This window comes from Mastomys coucha, unplaced genomic scaffold (assembly GCF_008632895.1).
Source record: "Mastomys coucha isolate ucsf_1 unplaced genomic scaffold, UCSF_Mcou_1 pScaffold16, whole genome shotgun sequence".
Taxonomy (NCBI): Eukaryota; Metazoa; Chordata; class Mammalia; order Rodentia; family Muridae; genus Mastomys; species Mastomys coucha.
In genome coordinates this window covers 28641053-28658338 of record NW_022196898.1, presented here as the reverse complement: position 1 = coordinate 28658338, position 17286 = coordinate 28641053, and the positions used below count along the sequence as shown (strand labels likewise).

At 44.2% G+C, this 17286-nt stretch overlaps 1 protein-coding gene across 2 annotated transcripts in view; it reads left to right on the top strand.

The window, feature by feature from the left end:
* Window positions 1-714: 714 nt before the first annotated feature.
* Window positions 715-17286, top strand: part of Fnip2 (folliculin interacting protein 2) — a 113511-nt gene continuing 96939 nt past the window's right edge. For both annotated transcript variants that reach the window (XM_031374131.1, XM_031374129.1), the window contains exon 1: window positions 715-1073. In XM_031374131.1, coding sequence (XP_031229991.1) covers window positions 979-1073 — 95 coding nt within the window. In that variant the 5' untranslated portion in view covers window positions 715-978. The remainder of the gene's footprint in view (window positions 1074-17286) is intronic.

Here is a 17286-nt window from a genome sequence, read left to right as displayed (position 1 = left end):
CTGTAAATTCAAAATTGACCCTGTAGATTTACTCTGGTTCTGGCAGCAGCTTGCTGAGACCTCATAAGCAGCAGGGGCTGGAATCGCCAGCCAAGCAACCTCAGGCACCAAGTAGCTCCTTTAGCACACGCTTTCGGCTAGGGAGTCCTGGACCCGATAAAATGAGGACCAAGTTCAAGGGCTTTTCTTCCCAAAGAACAAAACCCTCCATAGTGGTGCTCTCGAGCTCAGTAGGTCAAGTGTGCAAAGACTCGTGCACCCCGCCCAACTCTGGCTTACAGGCCAGCCCCAGTAAGCGCCCGGGCTAGAGGTAACTCCGGGCGTGCCCCGAGTGACGTCGGCGCAAGGGCGGGTAAAGCTGGCCAATAGAAACGATAGGCCGCCATGCTCCTCCCTCTCTCCCGCGCTCCTCCTCCCCCCGCCCCGCTGCGGTCTAACGCCCTCCTCCCTACAAGCCTCTCCTCGCTCCACCCTCCCTTCCCCTGGCGCTCCTCCTCCATCACCCCTCCCTACACTCTTCTCTCCCACTCCCTCGTATTCCTCCCCATCACTCCTCCCAACACGTTCCCTTCTCCGTCTCCTGTGCTCCTCCCAGTCCCTCTTGCTCCTCCCATCCCCTCGTGCTGCCCACTGGCGCTCCTCCCCCTCTCTCGTGCACCCCTCCCTGCTGTCCTCGTGCTCCTCCCCTCCCTCGTGCTCGCCCTCCTCTTCATCCCCGTGCTCCTCCCTCTCCCTCGTGCTGCCCTCTCTGCGCTCCTCCTCCCGCAGGAGCGAGCTGTCAGCCGGGCGGGCCGGCTCCGTCATATGACCGGCCGGCGGCCGCGGCGCCGCACCTTCCGTCCGCTGCAGCGATCCCGCGCTCGCGCCCCTCCGGGCGGCCGCGCCCCCGTCGCCATGGCCCCGCCGCGGCCGCCGTGGGCTGCGCGCTGAGCCGTCGGGTCCCGGAGCGTGGCCGCCCCGGGCCGCCGCGTGCACGCCATGGCCCCGACCCTGCTCCAGAAGCTCTTCAACAAAAGGGGCGGCGGCGCAACGTCTGCCCAGGCCCGGCCGCCCAAGGAGGAGCCGGCCTTCAGGTGAGCGCGTGCGAGCCGGAGGGAGGCCGCAGGCGGGCTACACGGACCCCGGACCCCCGCGCCGCCCTGTCCCCTCCTCCTGGGCGGGACCCCGCTCTTCCCCGTCCCTTCTTCCCAGATCTTCCTGGGGAAAGACCCCTGTCTCTCAGTCTCCTCTGTCCAGGTCCTCCCGGGTGGGACCCCACGCCTCTCTGTCCCCTCTTTCCGGGTGAGACCCAGCCAGCAGCATCCTCTTCCCTTCCTCCCCGGGTTCTTCCAGGTGGGACTCCTCTTTCTACTTCTTTCAGGGTCTCAGAGCCACGAACCGCCCTGTCCCTTCTCTACTGCTCCTTCTGGGTGGGACCCTAGCGCCATCCTCCTTCCTTGCTCTCCAGGTCTCCCCAGGTGGGAGCCCTGCGCCATCCTCTGCCCTCTTCCCTCCATATGCTCCCGTATCTAGCACGTCTGGGACCATTGGTGTGTACCTTCCAGGGTCTCTGGAGGGAGATCACCTGCATCTGTCTCCCCTGCTCCAGAGCCTGTAAGCAGTCATTTTGCAGGCAGCTCCAACCCACTGAATATGTGACAGTATTTTGAAGTTGGAAAGGGTGAAGCCACGAAAAAAAAAGCAGCTTCTTTCTTGCAGTGTATGACAAGCTTGCCAGCGGATGAATAAAAGTGTGTAATTTCCTCATCAGTTAGAAGGCTGATGCCGCATGATGAGTGGAAAGGGAGGGAAACGCTTTCATGAACCGTCTCAGGTTCTAATTTAATAAAGCAGAGGCAGATATTTAATAGTTCATCTTCGGAACGCATACCTTTGGAATTAGCATGTGTTAAGCATGCTCAAGATCCACAGCTCTTAAGCGGCTGTGGATCAATTGCATTTGATCTAAGTAATTGACTTGCAGGCCAGTATTTATTCTGCCTTTGAGTGGTAAGTTTCCAAAGATGCTTTCTTGAGTCCCGTACTGTCAGCACTACTAGTTGAGAAGACATTTTATTTACCATTTAAGTTTTCATCATTAAACAAAACAAAACAAAACACCTCACACCCTCTGACTTTCTTGGGGCACTTTATGTTCAGAATATCTGAAAAAGCAGTTTATTGTTAAAGAAGTATAGAGTCTGTACAATAAACCTTTTAAAAGTAAAACTTTGATTTTTGTTTTTTTTTTTGTTTTTTTTTTGTTTTTTTTTTGTAAAATACAAGGGTCTTACTAGTCCAGGCTGTCTTCAAACACTTGTCAATCTTCCCGCCTTTGCTTCCCAAGTTCTGGGAACACAAACACGAAGCATCATGTTTGAAATGAATTTTGATTAAATCTCATCTTCTGTATTGCATAAGAATTTATTCAGAACACATGCAAACCCTTCCAATAGTTATACGAGATTTTCTTTTATCTTGTATTTCCCAACAGTCTTACGTAGCCCAGGCTGGCCTCGATCGATCTCCTGATCATCCTGTTACTGCCTCTCAGTTGTAAGATTACAATAAGCACGTGCTGCCATACCTGTGTTGGGAGAGGATGAACGTTAAACAGAACAGCATCTGTGTGTGTGTTGAGTTCGGAATGTAAATTGGGACGACTGCATCTATCATGGTGTCCTTTCGTTAGGCAGACTGAAGCTGATTCTGTGCCTTTTATTTGTCTGCCTACCAGTGACCCTGTCTGACGTCTCTGAATTTTGTAGAATTACTTTGGAGTCAGGACATGTAAATTCTTCTTGAGATCCCAGACTACATCAAGATTCCAGGTTTGGAGAGAGAGAGAAAGGCTTGAATGACAAAGGTCTCTTCACTATGCCCGCCCTTACCAAGGACCTTACAGCCATTTGAACGCCTGTGGAGATGATGTGGTACTTGTCATTGTTCCTTGAGTTCCCTGCCTACTTGTCCACCAGCACTCTTTCCATGGATAAGGTTAAATTAAGTGTATTTTGAGCAACAGCAACAACAACAAAAAAAATGTGACTATATTTAGGGCTTGGCCATATTAGGAAAATTGATTCCAACTTTGCGAGCACAATATTAGTACCATGTTCTTCTCATTGGTGTATAAGGGAGAAGAAAATGTAATCTTTAAATTTTTTTTATTGTATTATATATTTATTTGTGTGCCTGTGTGGGTGCACATACTCACGTTCCATAGCTTGCAGGTGGAGATCGGGGACAACTTTCAGAACTCTGTTCACTCCTACCATGTGGGGCCTGGGATGCTAACTCAGGTGATCAGGCAACAAGTACTCTTGCCTGCCGAGCCACTGTGAGAGCCCTGAGGAGCTATCTCTTGTCATTTGCTCACCTCCGATGTTTTGTTTTGTTTTTTCAGTAAGCTTTTTGAGATAGATGTTCCTGAAGAATGTTGAGATTGCCTCTCTTCCCTTTTTGAGACAGAGTCTTATGTAACCCTGGGGCTGATCTAGGAGTCCAGCTTTCCCTCAGTCCTCATGTGATCAGATGCTGGGGTTATAGATCACCAGCATGCTGGGCACTTGTTTGACCTCTCTTCTTAGCCAGGCTTTCCACTCCTCTCCTCATCATCCTGTAGTGTTTTGTTTTTTTGTTAGCTTCGTCCCTGTTGTGTGTCAGAGGTGGTCTGTTGTCCAAAGCGAGTGGCTTCAGTCCCACACTGTTTCTAGAGCTTATCTGACAGCCATCACCTATAGGGCATTGTCATAGTCAAGAGTACATCTTACACATTTTGTTTATGATCCCAACCCTTGTTTTTTTTAGTATGCCTTGGTAGAAATAGAAAGGAATCAAAAGAGACTGAATTTACAGTCACTTGTAGTTAATTGATAAGTATCAAATTGAATAACTCTCAGGCTAAAAATGAATACAGTTCAGAACCAGAATATCTGGGCTTAAGGTCAACATGCCTACATAGAGCTTAAAAATATTTTTTTTTATAGGTATGTGTGCCTGAGTGTATGTATGTGCATCTGATGCATGGGAGATCCCATGGAGCTGGAGTTACCATGAACCATCATGTGCATGCTAGGAACCAAACTTGTGTCCTTTGTAAGTGATAGTAAGTGCTCTTAGCCACTCAGCCATCTCTTAGCCCCTACAGAGAACTTTGTAATGGTCAGGGTATATCCAGGGCCTTCTGTGTCTCACTTACATTTGAAATATTATCTATATTATCTTTTTTCTCCCTTTGCTGGGAGCCAAACCCAGGATCTCATATATGATAGTTAAAACATTATTATTTTTTAAAGATTTATTTAATTTTTGTCTATATGAGTACACTGTGGCTGTCTCCAGACATTCAAACACACCAGAAGAGGGCATTGGATCCCAGAACAGATGATTGTGAGCCACCATGTGGTTGCTGGGATTTGAACTCAGGACTTCTGCAAGAGCAGTCAGTGCTCTTAACTGCTGAGCCATCTCTCCAGCCCCCTAAGACACTATTTTAAGATTGTTTTTGAGACAAAGTCTCATGTAGCCAAAACTCCTTGTGTCTCCACCTCCCAAATGCTGACATTACCATTGTGTGCCACTCTGCATAGCTTTATTATTATTATTATTATTATTATTATTATTATTATTATTGCTATTATTATTTTAATGTTTTGTTGGACTTCAGACTAAATCTAGAGCTCTGCACATGCTAGGAGTTTTCAGGTTTTTATTCTTTTGGATTTTTGAGGCAGGGTCTCAAGTAGCCCAGGTGGTCTGGAACTGCTGATTCTCCTGCCCCACACTCGAAGGTGTTTCAGTTGTAGGCATGCACTATCATGCTTGGTTCTTGTTTTTAGTTTTTGAGACAAGGTTTCTCTGTGTAGCCCTTGGTTGTCCTGAAACTCACTCTGTAGTCCAGACTGGCCTCAAACGAGATCCACCTGCCTCAGCCTTCTGAGTGGTGGGATTAAAGGCGTGTGCCACCACCTAGCTTCTTGTTTTGTTTTGTTTTGTGTTTTTAAGTACCTCTAGTAAATTATTAGACCAGTTTCCACTTAAAAGGTGGTGGAAAAGATGGGCAGCTAAATGTTTTCTTTTAGCCTAGCTTGTTTAGCTGAAGTGAACATCACATGGGATGTGGAGAATAGATGAAAGCACTGCAGCTGCCTGGTAGTTACCTGAGTAAAATGGCACCAAGAGGGAGCTCCCTTCTATCCTCCAGTCCTGAATACCTAAGGCCAAATGGCCTAGTTAATGGTAATCCCCATTTGTTCTGTTAGAACAATTCAAATAATCTGTTACAGGGCTGGGATAAATATAATTAAATCCACTTATTGCCAAAGAGCTGCTACTGCCAGTTTACGGCTTGGCCTTCCACCTGTACAAAGCCCGCTAGGACACCCATGCTGTGTGCCCTAGAGTTGAGGGTTGGGGGAGGACAACAGGTTATATACTGAGTAAATAAACACACTCTAGAGATAATGACGAGTATATATATATATACACATATATGTGCACATACACACACACACACACACATATATATATATGTATATGCTGAAAACTGACAGTAGATACAATTTTATACTCAGGTCAGAGTTAAAAGCTCATTCACTGTTCTTATAGTAGGTGTGATTTGGACAATATTACCTTCTGCCTTTGATACTGGTCCTGGCTTTTCATTAGGCTTTAGATAGGGTCTTTTTTTGTTTTTTGTTTTGTTTTGTTTTTTTTCTGCTGCATTTTCCACTAGTTGACCTACAGGCTTCCAGCGATTCTCTTGGTTCTGCTGTTGGGATTACAGACTTTTGTGCTATGTGGCTGGCTTTTATATGACTTATACGGATTCAAAGTCTTGTTCTTGTGTTTCCGTGGCAAGCACTTTTACCCACCAAAGCATTTCCCTTGTCCCATAATTCACAGTTTTAATTTCCATAAGACAAGACTGTTGAGATGTCCTTTCCTGCCAAATTTGCATCTGCTGGCCTTCTCTTGACTTAGCTCCCTGTTCTGACATGTCACATACTGAGAGCTTACATTAGTGATGTTAGCAGAGGTGAATAGGGAAATTGTGCTATCTAGTGCCCGTAGACGATCCACACACACTGGTGCATGCCTACGTCCTAGCTTTTGGGAGGCTGATGGGGCAGGACCAGAAATTGAAGGCTAGATCCAGCTTTGTATAGGGAGTCAGAGGCTAACCTGGGCTAAGTGAGACCTTGTCACAACAAAATAAACAAGGATGTATCTTGAAAGACAAAATGGGAAAGCTAATTAGTCTTGCCTCATGCAACATGTTGACAGGAAGCCCAACAGTAAGGCTGTGGACTTCTCTGCTTGTCCAGTGTTAAATCATGTGTAAAACAATACCATCTATGTAAAAGAATTCATTTAGGTGAAGAGGTAATGCAGTGTGTTTAAAAAAAAAGAAACTTCCAGAATAAAATGCAATTCAAAATTATTTTAAATAGGAGCGAGTCATCTTAGTTCAAAAGTGCAGACTTGAGACAATTGAAGTAAATGTTCTCTCTCTCTCTCTCTCTCTTTCCACATTGCTGATTTTTAGCCTTGGTACAGTCAGTAGTGGATTCTCTCTCTCTCTCTCTCTCTCTCTTTCCACATTGCTAATTTTTAGCCTTGGTGCAGTCAGTGGTGGAACACAGGCTCTGTGATTTCAGAGAAGCATTAAAGACAAATAGCAGGCAGCATTTCAGACCTGCACACATGTGACTGCCGCACATTCAGAAATACTTTCAGAAATGCAGTCCTTTTTTTCTGAGTTATTTGCAAGCCTTTTCCCCATCCAAAACACTTATTTAATGGGACAGATGACACCCGTTCTTTTATAGAGTTTAGCTTTGAATTTGATACACCAGGGACAAGGCATTCTGAAGCTACAGCCCATCAATGAGATGACACTGTACTCTTCCGTAGCACAGGGGTCTGACATGTTACGTATTGCAGTGGCTTTTAATCACGTTTAACTATTTTCACTGGTTTATGTTAGTTATATGAAATAGTGGGTTTTATTCTGGCATTCTCATACATGTATGCAGTGTGCTCTTACAACAGTACCCTATTGCCTCTTTCTTATCTCTGTTCTTTCTTCATGGTCACCTTCTCTTACCTCAAAATTTTTGTTATCAAGAATGAAGTTTTAAGCCTGGCAGTGCTGGCGCATCCTTTAATCCCAGCACTTGGGAGGCAGAGGCAAGTGGATTTCTGAGGCCAGCCTGGTCTACAGAGTAAGTTCCAGGACAGCCAGGGCTACACAGACAAGCCCCGTCTCTTGAAAAACCAAACCAACCAACCAACCAACCAAACAAACAAGAATGAAATTTTAGTTGAGCTGGAGATGCAGCCTGGTTGGTAGTACTTACCCAGCATGCAGGAAACTCTGGGTTCAAAGTCCAGCATCGTATAACAGAGTGTGGTGGCCACATAATGGAGGCCGGAGGATCTGAAGATTAAGATCATTCTTGCCTACAAAGTAAATTAGAGGCTATCCTGGGGTACACCAGACCCTACCTAAGAAATTAATGTTCTACCTCTTTGTTAAGATAACTGAAAGTTCCTGTTACTAAAATGACATGCTTGTTGTGAATTTTAATATATTAAATGAAACCAAAATTTAGCACAAGTCTTAGGAGGACCTATTTAAAGATTTTATTTATTTACTATATATAAGTACACTGTAGCTGTCTTCAGACACACCAGAAGAGGACATCAGATCTCATGGTTGTGAGCCACCATGTGTTTGCTGGGATTTGAACTCGGGACCTCTGGAAGGGTAGTCACTGCTCTTAACCGCTGAGCCATCTCTCCGGTCCAGAAGCATCGTTTGATTGCAGAATGTGGGTTTACAGCTTTACTAGAGATGTCTTTAGAGAAGGGTAACAGAATTTTTTATGTTTTTTCCAGAACTTATGGGATTAGACATTTTTTCCCCTTTTTGTTGTTTGTATTTTTTTGAGACAGGATCTATGCAGCCCAACCTTGGACCCAGTGTCTTCCTGCCCGAGGCTCTTGAGCACAGACAGGGATTATAGGTATGGCTATCACACTGGGCTAGGTTAGATGTTTATAAAGCAAAACCGTATAATTATGTTTTTGTTATTGTTTTTCTTTGAGTCAGGGTGCCACTGTGTAACCTGGGCTGGACTGGAATGTGATGTGTGACCCAGGCAGGCTTCAAGCCGTAACTTCCTGCCCTGAGCTGTACCATGCACAGCAGCTGTAAATCAGTTCTGAAATGGGAGTTTGCCATGTTACACATTACTGTTTGATGAAGTTTGTTGAAATTTGGACCTGGGCATGTGCAAACCGTAGAGCTCCAATGAGGACACTGGAGTTTGTGGTGGTTGTTCTTGTTTTTTACTGTTGTTAGTTTAGGCCGTGCTTCCGTGGTTTGCGTCTAAAGATCAACTTAAGGAAGCCACTTTGTTTCTTGGCAAAGGAAGTTGTTTAAAAAAAGAAAAAGGATCTTTCTTGCCTCCTTGCTTTCTCTAACTGCTTTGGCTGTGAGCCCGAGCTACTGGTGGGTGACTAGGAGGTAGGCATGGAAATATGTGTTACTTCTCTAGCTACTGTTTTTCTCGTGTGTGCACAAAGGGACAGATGATTTACAGGGATAATGTGGACCTTTGGGCTTGGGCTGTGAGGTCATGTTCTTCTTGGCTATGAAAGTAAGTTGGTGAGTTCCTCTCTCCCAAGCATCCTTTATCTCAGGTTTGTAAAAATGATTATTATATAAAAGAGGAAAAACAGGATGGGCTTTTCCAGCTCACTGGGCATGTACTAGTGATTTCCCTGCACCCCACCCCATCTGTAAATGGAACATGCATGACTCACCATGGCCACACAAGGCACTTTTGTAGCCCTGCTTGAATGGGAGGGTGGGATGAGGATGGAGGGAGATGGGCTGGCATCCCACTTTGTTCAGCAGTATCTGCCCAGCTGCCATTGTATGGACTTCTGAGGAGGACAGTGTGCCTTCTCATACGTCATACTGCAGAGGTTTGAAACAGTGCTTTCTGTGTGTACCGAAAGAATGCAATATAGCAATGTACTGAAAGTGCAGCCAGTAAGAACACCGTAAGGTTGTGCATTCATGTTCTGTAGTAGAGTGCTCTTCTGGTACATAAGAGTTTAGTAGTAAGAGCCAGGAAGATGGTTTAGTGGGTAATGGTGCCTGTCATCCGGAACCTGAGTCCAATCTCTGAGACCTACGTGGTACAAGGAGAGAACTGACTCCTGCAGATTGTGCATTGAACTCCACATGTGTTCCACGGCTGGTGTGTCTGCATACGTGTGTGATGTTGTAGATACTTAATCTCTCTTTTTTTAAAAAAATTTATTTTATGAGTGAGAGTACAGATGCTGTCTTCAGATACACCAGAAGAGGACACTGGATCCCATTGCAGATGGTTGTGAGCCACCATGTGGTTGCTGGGAGTTGAATTTAGGTCCTCTGGAAGAGCAGTCAGTGCTCTTAACCATTGAGCCATCTCTCCAGCCTCCTAGGTATTTAATTTCAATTGGGGCTTTCTACCCCACCTTTGATCTTTCAGTTCCTAGAGAAAAAACACACAGTTTCTATATTTATAATAAGCCTTAATCAGCACTAGAGCTGGGCAGAGATCTACCCTACCGCTTTATAAATAACCCTGAGTTATGACTTGACGTATTACACATGGCTGCCCTTAACTCCAACTGGCCAGCCCAAATGGCTGGTTCTTACGATCCCTTATCCCATGGCATCTTCCTTTTTCTCATGGTCCCTCTCCAGACCCCGAGCCTGGGAACCCCAAACTCCACCTGTCTCTCTTCTGACTACCTGTAGGCTGTAGGCATCTTTATTCACCAATGAGGGGTAAATTGGGGGGCAAGGTTACATAGCATCACTTGTGTATGTGCAGATTCTCTCATTCCCAGGGACAGCCAGGCCTTGGAGGCCAGTATTTAGCATTACAATATTTAACAAAAGGCCAAACTTCAAAAATTCCCCTTTTTTGTCTAAGAAGAGTCTTTCTTTTACAATAATAAACAACATGCAATAGGAACACATCAAAATTAGTAGGTAAGAGCTACATTCAAACAGTCCAGTTTGTTCATATGTGGCAACTCAGGGGAAAGTATTCTATTATCTATCCTATCTTGGTGCATAGTTCAGAGTTCTTAAATCACTTTCTATCTTATATTACCATCCTAAAAACATCTTTTTTGACCTAGAACATCTTCTTAAATCCTAAATAACTTAAGCTTATAGTAAGGCTGACTATGTAGTCTTCAACCCCATCAGAAACCTGAGTATGCAGGTCCACCATGCAGGTCCTGGGGATGTCAGGTTTGGTGGCATGGACCTTTACTTTCTTACTGGCCCTATGCTTTAAACTCCCAATCCTCCTGTTTCAGCCTCCCTTGCAGGCTGGGATTATAGATGTATGCCTTCACATTGTACCCATGATTTGATTTGCTTAATTTATAGATTCAGCTCTGAATTTATACCTAGCATACACACACACACACACACACACACACACACACACACACACACGGTTATATGTATATATAGCTTTGAAAATAATTTTTCATCACCTTACCTAGAATTAAAAAAAAAAGTTTAAGGGCTGGTGAGATGGCTCAGCAGGTAAGAGCACTGACTGCTCTTCTGAAGGTACTGAGTTCTGATCCCAGCAACCACGTGGTGGCTTACAACCACCCATAATGAGATCTGATGTCCTCTTCTGGTGTGTCTGAAGACAGCTACAGTGAATTACGCCAGAGCGAGTTGAGGCCAGAGTGAGCGGGGCTATCCTGAGTTCAATTCCCAGCAGACACATGATAGCTCATGGCCATCTTACAGCTACAGTGTACTCATACAAGTAAAATAAATAAATCTTTAAAATAAAAAAAAAGTTTAAGTACTATTTTATTCTGTTATTTACTTACAGGTTTTTTGCCTGTATATGTGTATGTATGTATGTATGTATGTATGTGTGTGTGTGTATGTATGTATACTGTGCACATGCCTGGTGCCCACGGAGTCCAGAGAGGGTGTCCAATGAATTGGAATTACTGAATATTGTGAGTCATCATGTGGGTTGGTAGAACCGAACCCAGGTCCTCTGCAAGAGCTGTGAGTGCTCTAAAGTACTGAGCTATCTCTCCAGCCCTGGATTTTTTAAAGTCATAAATAAGAGCTTGTTTGTATTTCATAGATAGATCTTTAAATTAATGGTCATTGCTGCTTTTTTAACCTACTGATCCCTAATAGAAAATGAAACCTAGTTACTACGTATCATAGTGTCTGGGGTATGTAGAAACTCATCTGCCCAGAGCCCAGGGGGAGCCTGCACACCTGCCGGGAGCTCCACATGATTTCCCCTGAACTTACTTGCTTGTTGTTATGGCAACTGTTACTTTTTCACAAGTTGGAGGCAGGTTAGATGTTAACCAGCACATCCTTTAAGAGATGGAACAGTGTTGATTTAGGGTGTGTGAAGAAAAAGCAACAAATTACTAGTCTAGACACTTTAGTCTTTCTTTAACACCTTAGGTGCCAACCCTCGAAAGTTATTTTCTGACCCTCACATTTGCACATGCAAGTGCACATGCACACGCACACACAGGTATGCACAAATAAAAATTTTAAGTTGGGCTGGAGAGATGGCTCAGCGGTTAAGAACGCTGACTGCTCTTCCGAAGGTCCTGAGTTCAGATCCCAGCAACTACATGGTGGCTCACAACCACCCGTAATGAGATCTGACACCCTCTTCTGGTGTGTCTGAAGACAGCTACAGTGTACTTACGTATAATAATAAATAAATCTTTGGGCCGGAGGGAGCGGGGCCGGGGCAGCAGCGAGCAATGGCCAGAGCAAACAGAGGTCCTGAGTTCAATTCCCAGCAACCACATGATGGCTCACAACCGTCTGTACAGCTACAGTGTACTCATATACATAAAATAAATAAATAAACCTTTAAAACAAAAAAGAAAGAGCACTCTTGTTATAGGCAACTCAAAGAAATGTTGCTCTTTTTTTTCACTAATACTAGTATTTATTTCCCTGGCTACAAAAACGATAGAGAAAGTATTCAAAAGGATGGGTTGATAACTCCTACCGCCAAACCAGAACCAGAAACCTTGTCTGAATAATATATCAGACACAGTCAGAGATTCCCACCTATGTCACACATGACCTACTGAAAATGTATTTAGCTTAAATAGTATGTATGAAACTGGCATTCCTGTGTGTGAGTAACAACAACAAAAATGTAGTATATACACACGTCATTTGAATTCATTTGTGGGAAGACAAATCAGGTCTCTCATTTAAGATATAGCTTACCTAGTAATGAAATTGTTATAGGTATGCTAGAACATGCAAACAGGCATTTCATGTGCATATTGAGTGAAATCAGGGGCTTTAGAAAATGGATGGAACCATCAGTGCTTTCCATGTAGGATTTTCCAGTTGAAAAGTTAATTTGGAACAGGGTTAACAGGCAGTATCATTACTGGTGGCCCAGAGTGAGTGTGGCATAAAGTATAGGTAAACCTTTTCCCTGAGCATATCAGGTAGCGGCTGTTTGCTTTAGAACGGTACACTGAATAAGTTAGTTGCTAGGGCACAAGGAGATGGCAGGAACAACTGGCACCAGTGTGCAAAGATGGACTCTTGGTAGCCAGTTGTTCTAAGTGTTCAGGATTCTGTGGAGGACCTGGAAACGTTGGTATATGCCTCTTACAACAGAATGCTCTCCATCTGTCCATCTGTCCGTCTGTCTGTCTGTCTGTCTTTGTGTGTGTTGCTCACTGCATATGTTCCTGATATGTATTTGTTTGTTTTTTAAGATTTATTTTTGCTTAAGATTATTATTGTCTTCTTTTTGCAGAGTTGGGTCAAATGATAGTCAAGTGGTGTTGTACACCTTGCTTACATACTGAGTCACAGATTATTAATATCTTCAAAATACCTTTGTTTATATGTGTGTATGTATGTTCCCCAGCATGTGTGTGGAAGTCAAAGGACAACTTTATAGAGTTGGTTCTCTCTTTCTACCTGTATATGTGTTCCAGGGATTGAATCGAAGGTATCAGGCTCAAGGTTATTAATTTTTAGATGCACGTGGTAAAAAATCAAACAATTCTATAAGCTAGACATGCAAGTCTTCATGTTTATAGTTTCTTTTCTCAGGGGCTAGTATTATTCTATCTATTTCTTTTGTATCCTTCTAGAAATATTCTATGCAAGTACAATAAAGATATTCTTAGTTCCTTGCATATAGTGACATTGCAGTACGCTGTTTTGCTAATCTGCCTTGTGTTTGTGTATGTGTACATCAATGTGTGTGCGTGCTTACACATGGACAGAGGAGGAGAGCCAGTGCTCTGCCCCATTGCTATTCCCTTGAGCCAGAGACAGCTCACTGAACCTGGAACCTGCCATTTTGGTTAGACTGACAGCCAGCAAGCTCCAGTTTCCTCCTGTCTCCAACCCCACCACATTGGGGTCAAAGGCACCTGCAGCTCTGCCTTGCTCTTTCCTGTGTGTTCTGGGTATCGAGTTCAGGCCCGGATGCTTGAGGAGCAGATTCTCTTACCTGGAGCCACCAACCCAGCCCACTAATAAGTTTCTTGACTTCTTTTCAATAAATATGTGCATACCCCTTAATTTAGTTGTTCTCTGGGCTGCTGGACATTGAAGTCAGCTGACAAGCCCAGGTTGTTCTCTTAGAGACCTTGAATTTTGGTCTGGGCTGAGGCTTTCAGTATGTTATTTCAGAAATAATTCAGTGCACAGCCTACCAGTTTAACTACTGGCAAACACCAGTTGTACAACAGGAAAACTACAGTTAGCATCCTAGGATACCAAGTGATGTGTCAGTAATTATGAATGTTCTAATATAAACTATTTTGGTTTTGGTTTTTGGTTTTTTCGAGGCAGGGTTTCTCTCTGTAGCCCTGGCTGTCCTGGAACTCACTCTGTAGACCAGGCTGACCTCGAACTCAGAAACCCCCTACCTCTGCTTCCCAAGTGCTGGGATTAAAGGCGTATACAACTACTACCCGTACACCACTACTATCCGGCTAAACTGTTTACTATAAATTAAAAATTCCAAAACTGTTAGGTATCTAAATCATGAATGAGTACATCAGCAAATATGCAAATAGGTGACCTGGAACCAGAAGGCAAAAAGGAAGTTAAAAAAAAGTGTTGTGACGGGGTGATGATTGTGGACAAACGGCTTGAAACAGTTAAGGTAGGAGCAGTTGTATCTGAAGCTCTGAAGACGTATTTGCAGACATGCTATCTATCCTCCACTGTGCTAAGTACTGTTGTTATTGCATGGCTGCTTTGGAGAGTGTGTGGAGGGAGCGTATCTAACCTCTGCTTACTCCAGCTGACACTGTTAACGTGCACCCTAGCTGTAGTTGGTGCAGATACACATTCCATGGTTTTGTGCATCATTGTGTCTTACCTGCAAGCCAGTTTGCCCTGGACTTTGATCTTAACGATGCTGGCTTGGCTCTTTGTGCTTCTGCCCCAGACTTCCTGAGTGCTGGGATTATAGACAGGCATGGCCACACCATAGGGCCAAGCTTTATGCTAGATTTTAAATTTATTTCTTTACGTTTCATTATTCATGGATGGGTCCTGTATCTGTGTTGATGAATGCCTACAGGGTACAAGTATGGAGATCAAAGGACCAATTTTTGGGAGATCTTCCATCGTGTGACTTCTGGGGATCAAATTCAGGTTATCTGGCTCAGTGACATGTACTTTACTCAGTGAGATACTTTACCCCTCCTCTTCCCCTTTATTCTTTACTCCCTTCTAGTAGTGAGTTTTAGAACTGGGGCCATTGAATTTAACATTGTATCTAATATTTACTAGCAGTGGCAGAGTGAGCTTGACTTGATCTTCTTGCTAACATAGCAAACTAAACTAGCATGTGGTGGACCTTTCCTGAGGAGCTGTGAGTAAATAGCTTTTCACTCCAGATAAGGTGCTAAGGACAAACCGAAGAAATGATTCCATCCATGTCCAGCTTGGTCAACCAGTGAGTTTATTGGCGTGACTTACAGAAGCGTGGGTGACTAAAGGGCAGCTGCTGCACCAGAAAGCCCATCTGCGTATGAGTGGGGACACCTGAAAGCTGAGTCCCAGACCACAGGCTACTCCACACAAGTCCTTTTCCTGGCAGTTGCTGTCTGCTTTTATGACCTTAGGCAGAGGCCTTGTTAGTCTTCTAAGATTTCTGAACTTCCAGAGCCTGGTAAGGTTGGAGGGATTCCTGAGAGGTCAGCTTCCCTGGTCTCCAGGTGGAAATGTTTGAACTCACAGGAAGTGGCTGGAGAACATGATGAGTGTCTGGAGAGTTTGTGCCAAATCAAGGGTCCACTCATCAGAACTGTTGTGCTCCACTCGTCTGTGGCTGAGGTTCTGCCATGATGGATCTTTTTAGTTTTAGTCTGTGTGTGTGTGTGTGTGTGTGTGTGTCTGTGTGTCTGTGTGTCTGTGTGTCTGTGTGTATGTGTCTGTCTCTGTGTGTGTGTGTATGTGTCTGTCTGTGTGTGTCTGTGTGCGTGTGTCTGTGTGTGTGTGTGTGTGTGTGTCTGTGTGTGTGTGTCGGTCTGTCTGTGTGTGTCTGTCTGTGTGTGTCTGTGTGCGTGTGTGTGTCTGTGTGTGGTGGTGAACCCAGGGCTTCACATATATTTTACCACTTACTTAGCTTGATTGTTTTAGAAAACTTTAGAGCAAGGTACTGAGCCTACAGCTCACCATTTTCTTTCCTTTTTTCTTTTTAGATCTTCTTTTTATTTTATGTGTATTAACGTTAGGCTGAATGTTTGGCTGTGTATGCAGTGCCCATGGGAGAAAGGCATTGGATCCCCTGGGACTGAAGTCACAGGTGGTTGTGAGCTGCCACGTGGGTGCCAGGAATCAAACCTGGGTCCTCTGGGAGAGCATCCAGTGTTCTTAACCACTGAGCCACTGCTCCAGCCCCATCACTATTTGCCCTCAGCGCTTTATCCCAGAGATATCGTTAGTGAGGCGAGCCCAGCTATCCATAGAGATAAAACTTTGTTTTCTGCCCATATAAAAAAAATGCCTAGAGCAGGGCACGGGCTATATACTTGTAATGTTACAATGTAATCTATACATTCTAATGTTAGGGAGGCTGAGGCAGAAGGAATGAAAGGTCAGGGTTAGCCCAGGTCATATAATGTTAGGACAACCTAACTCCAGTGAATCCCTGAAGTAAACAAAACAAACTTGGATGTGGGGGCCTTGGTTAAGTATTATCTAAATATTTGGGAAAGTAAGTTTGCACTCATCCATATCTCCCTGTCTTCCTCAGGAACGGGAGGAGCCCATTCACTCACTCGTTGGATTTCTTTTGGTCTCTTGTAGTTTCAAAGATTGGTCCAGTTTAAGGCTGAGATTTGCATGGGAGTTTAGCACTGTGTACCTACTGTTGTGCTTCTGTTGCTATCTTGTCAGGACAGATGAATGGATGTCCAGGAGCCTCTTCAGGGGTAACTGGGCAGGATGTGGGAATGAGGAGGAGTGAACTATAAACATGAGAAATAATAAAACCAAATAGTAATATTTAAAGTAACAGCAGGGTTTTGAGCCCAAGTAACCTGGGAGAATGGTAGCATAATTAATAGAAATGGAAACTTAGAAGGAGAAATGATTTTATGCAAACTGTATTGAGGTGAAGCTAAATACTCCCAAGTAACAATGTATGAAGTTACTCAGAGAGATATTAACTAATATGTCCGAGTTCCAGAATTCATCTTTAACTCTTTGGAAACTGTCTTTTTTGTCTCCCTCACGCTAATTACTTCTTTTTGTTGTTTTGTTTTGTTTTGTTTTTCGAGACAGGGTTTCTCTGTGTAGCCCTGGCTGTCCTGGAACTCACTCTGGAGACCAGGCTGGCCCTGAACTCAGAAATCCGCCTGCCTCTGCCTCCCAAGTGCTGGGATTAAAGGCGTGCACCACCACTGCTGGATTCTTTGTTAAAATTGCTTTTCTAAGCTCAGGTCAACTACTGCCATCTGTGATCTTTGCTGATTGCTTCAAAGGGGATGCTGACCCCTCTCAACTTGTGAACATAGTATTTTATTTCTTTTTATGTGGCAGTTAATAAGCTCTAAGCTTGTTTTTAAAATGTTTGTATGTAGGTCTATAATTTGATTTTTTAGACATTTGTGAGGGGGTAGGGAGGACTACAGCAAAAAGTGTAAGGGGCTGTGAGTGAGGACAGTGGAGGGGACTGTGAGGATAGTGGGGGGGCTGTGAGTGAGGAC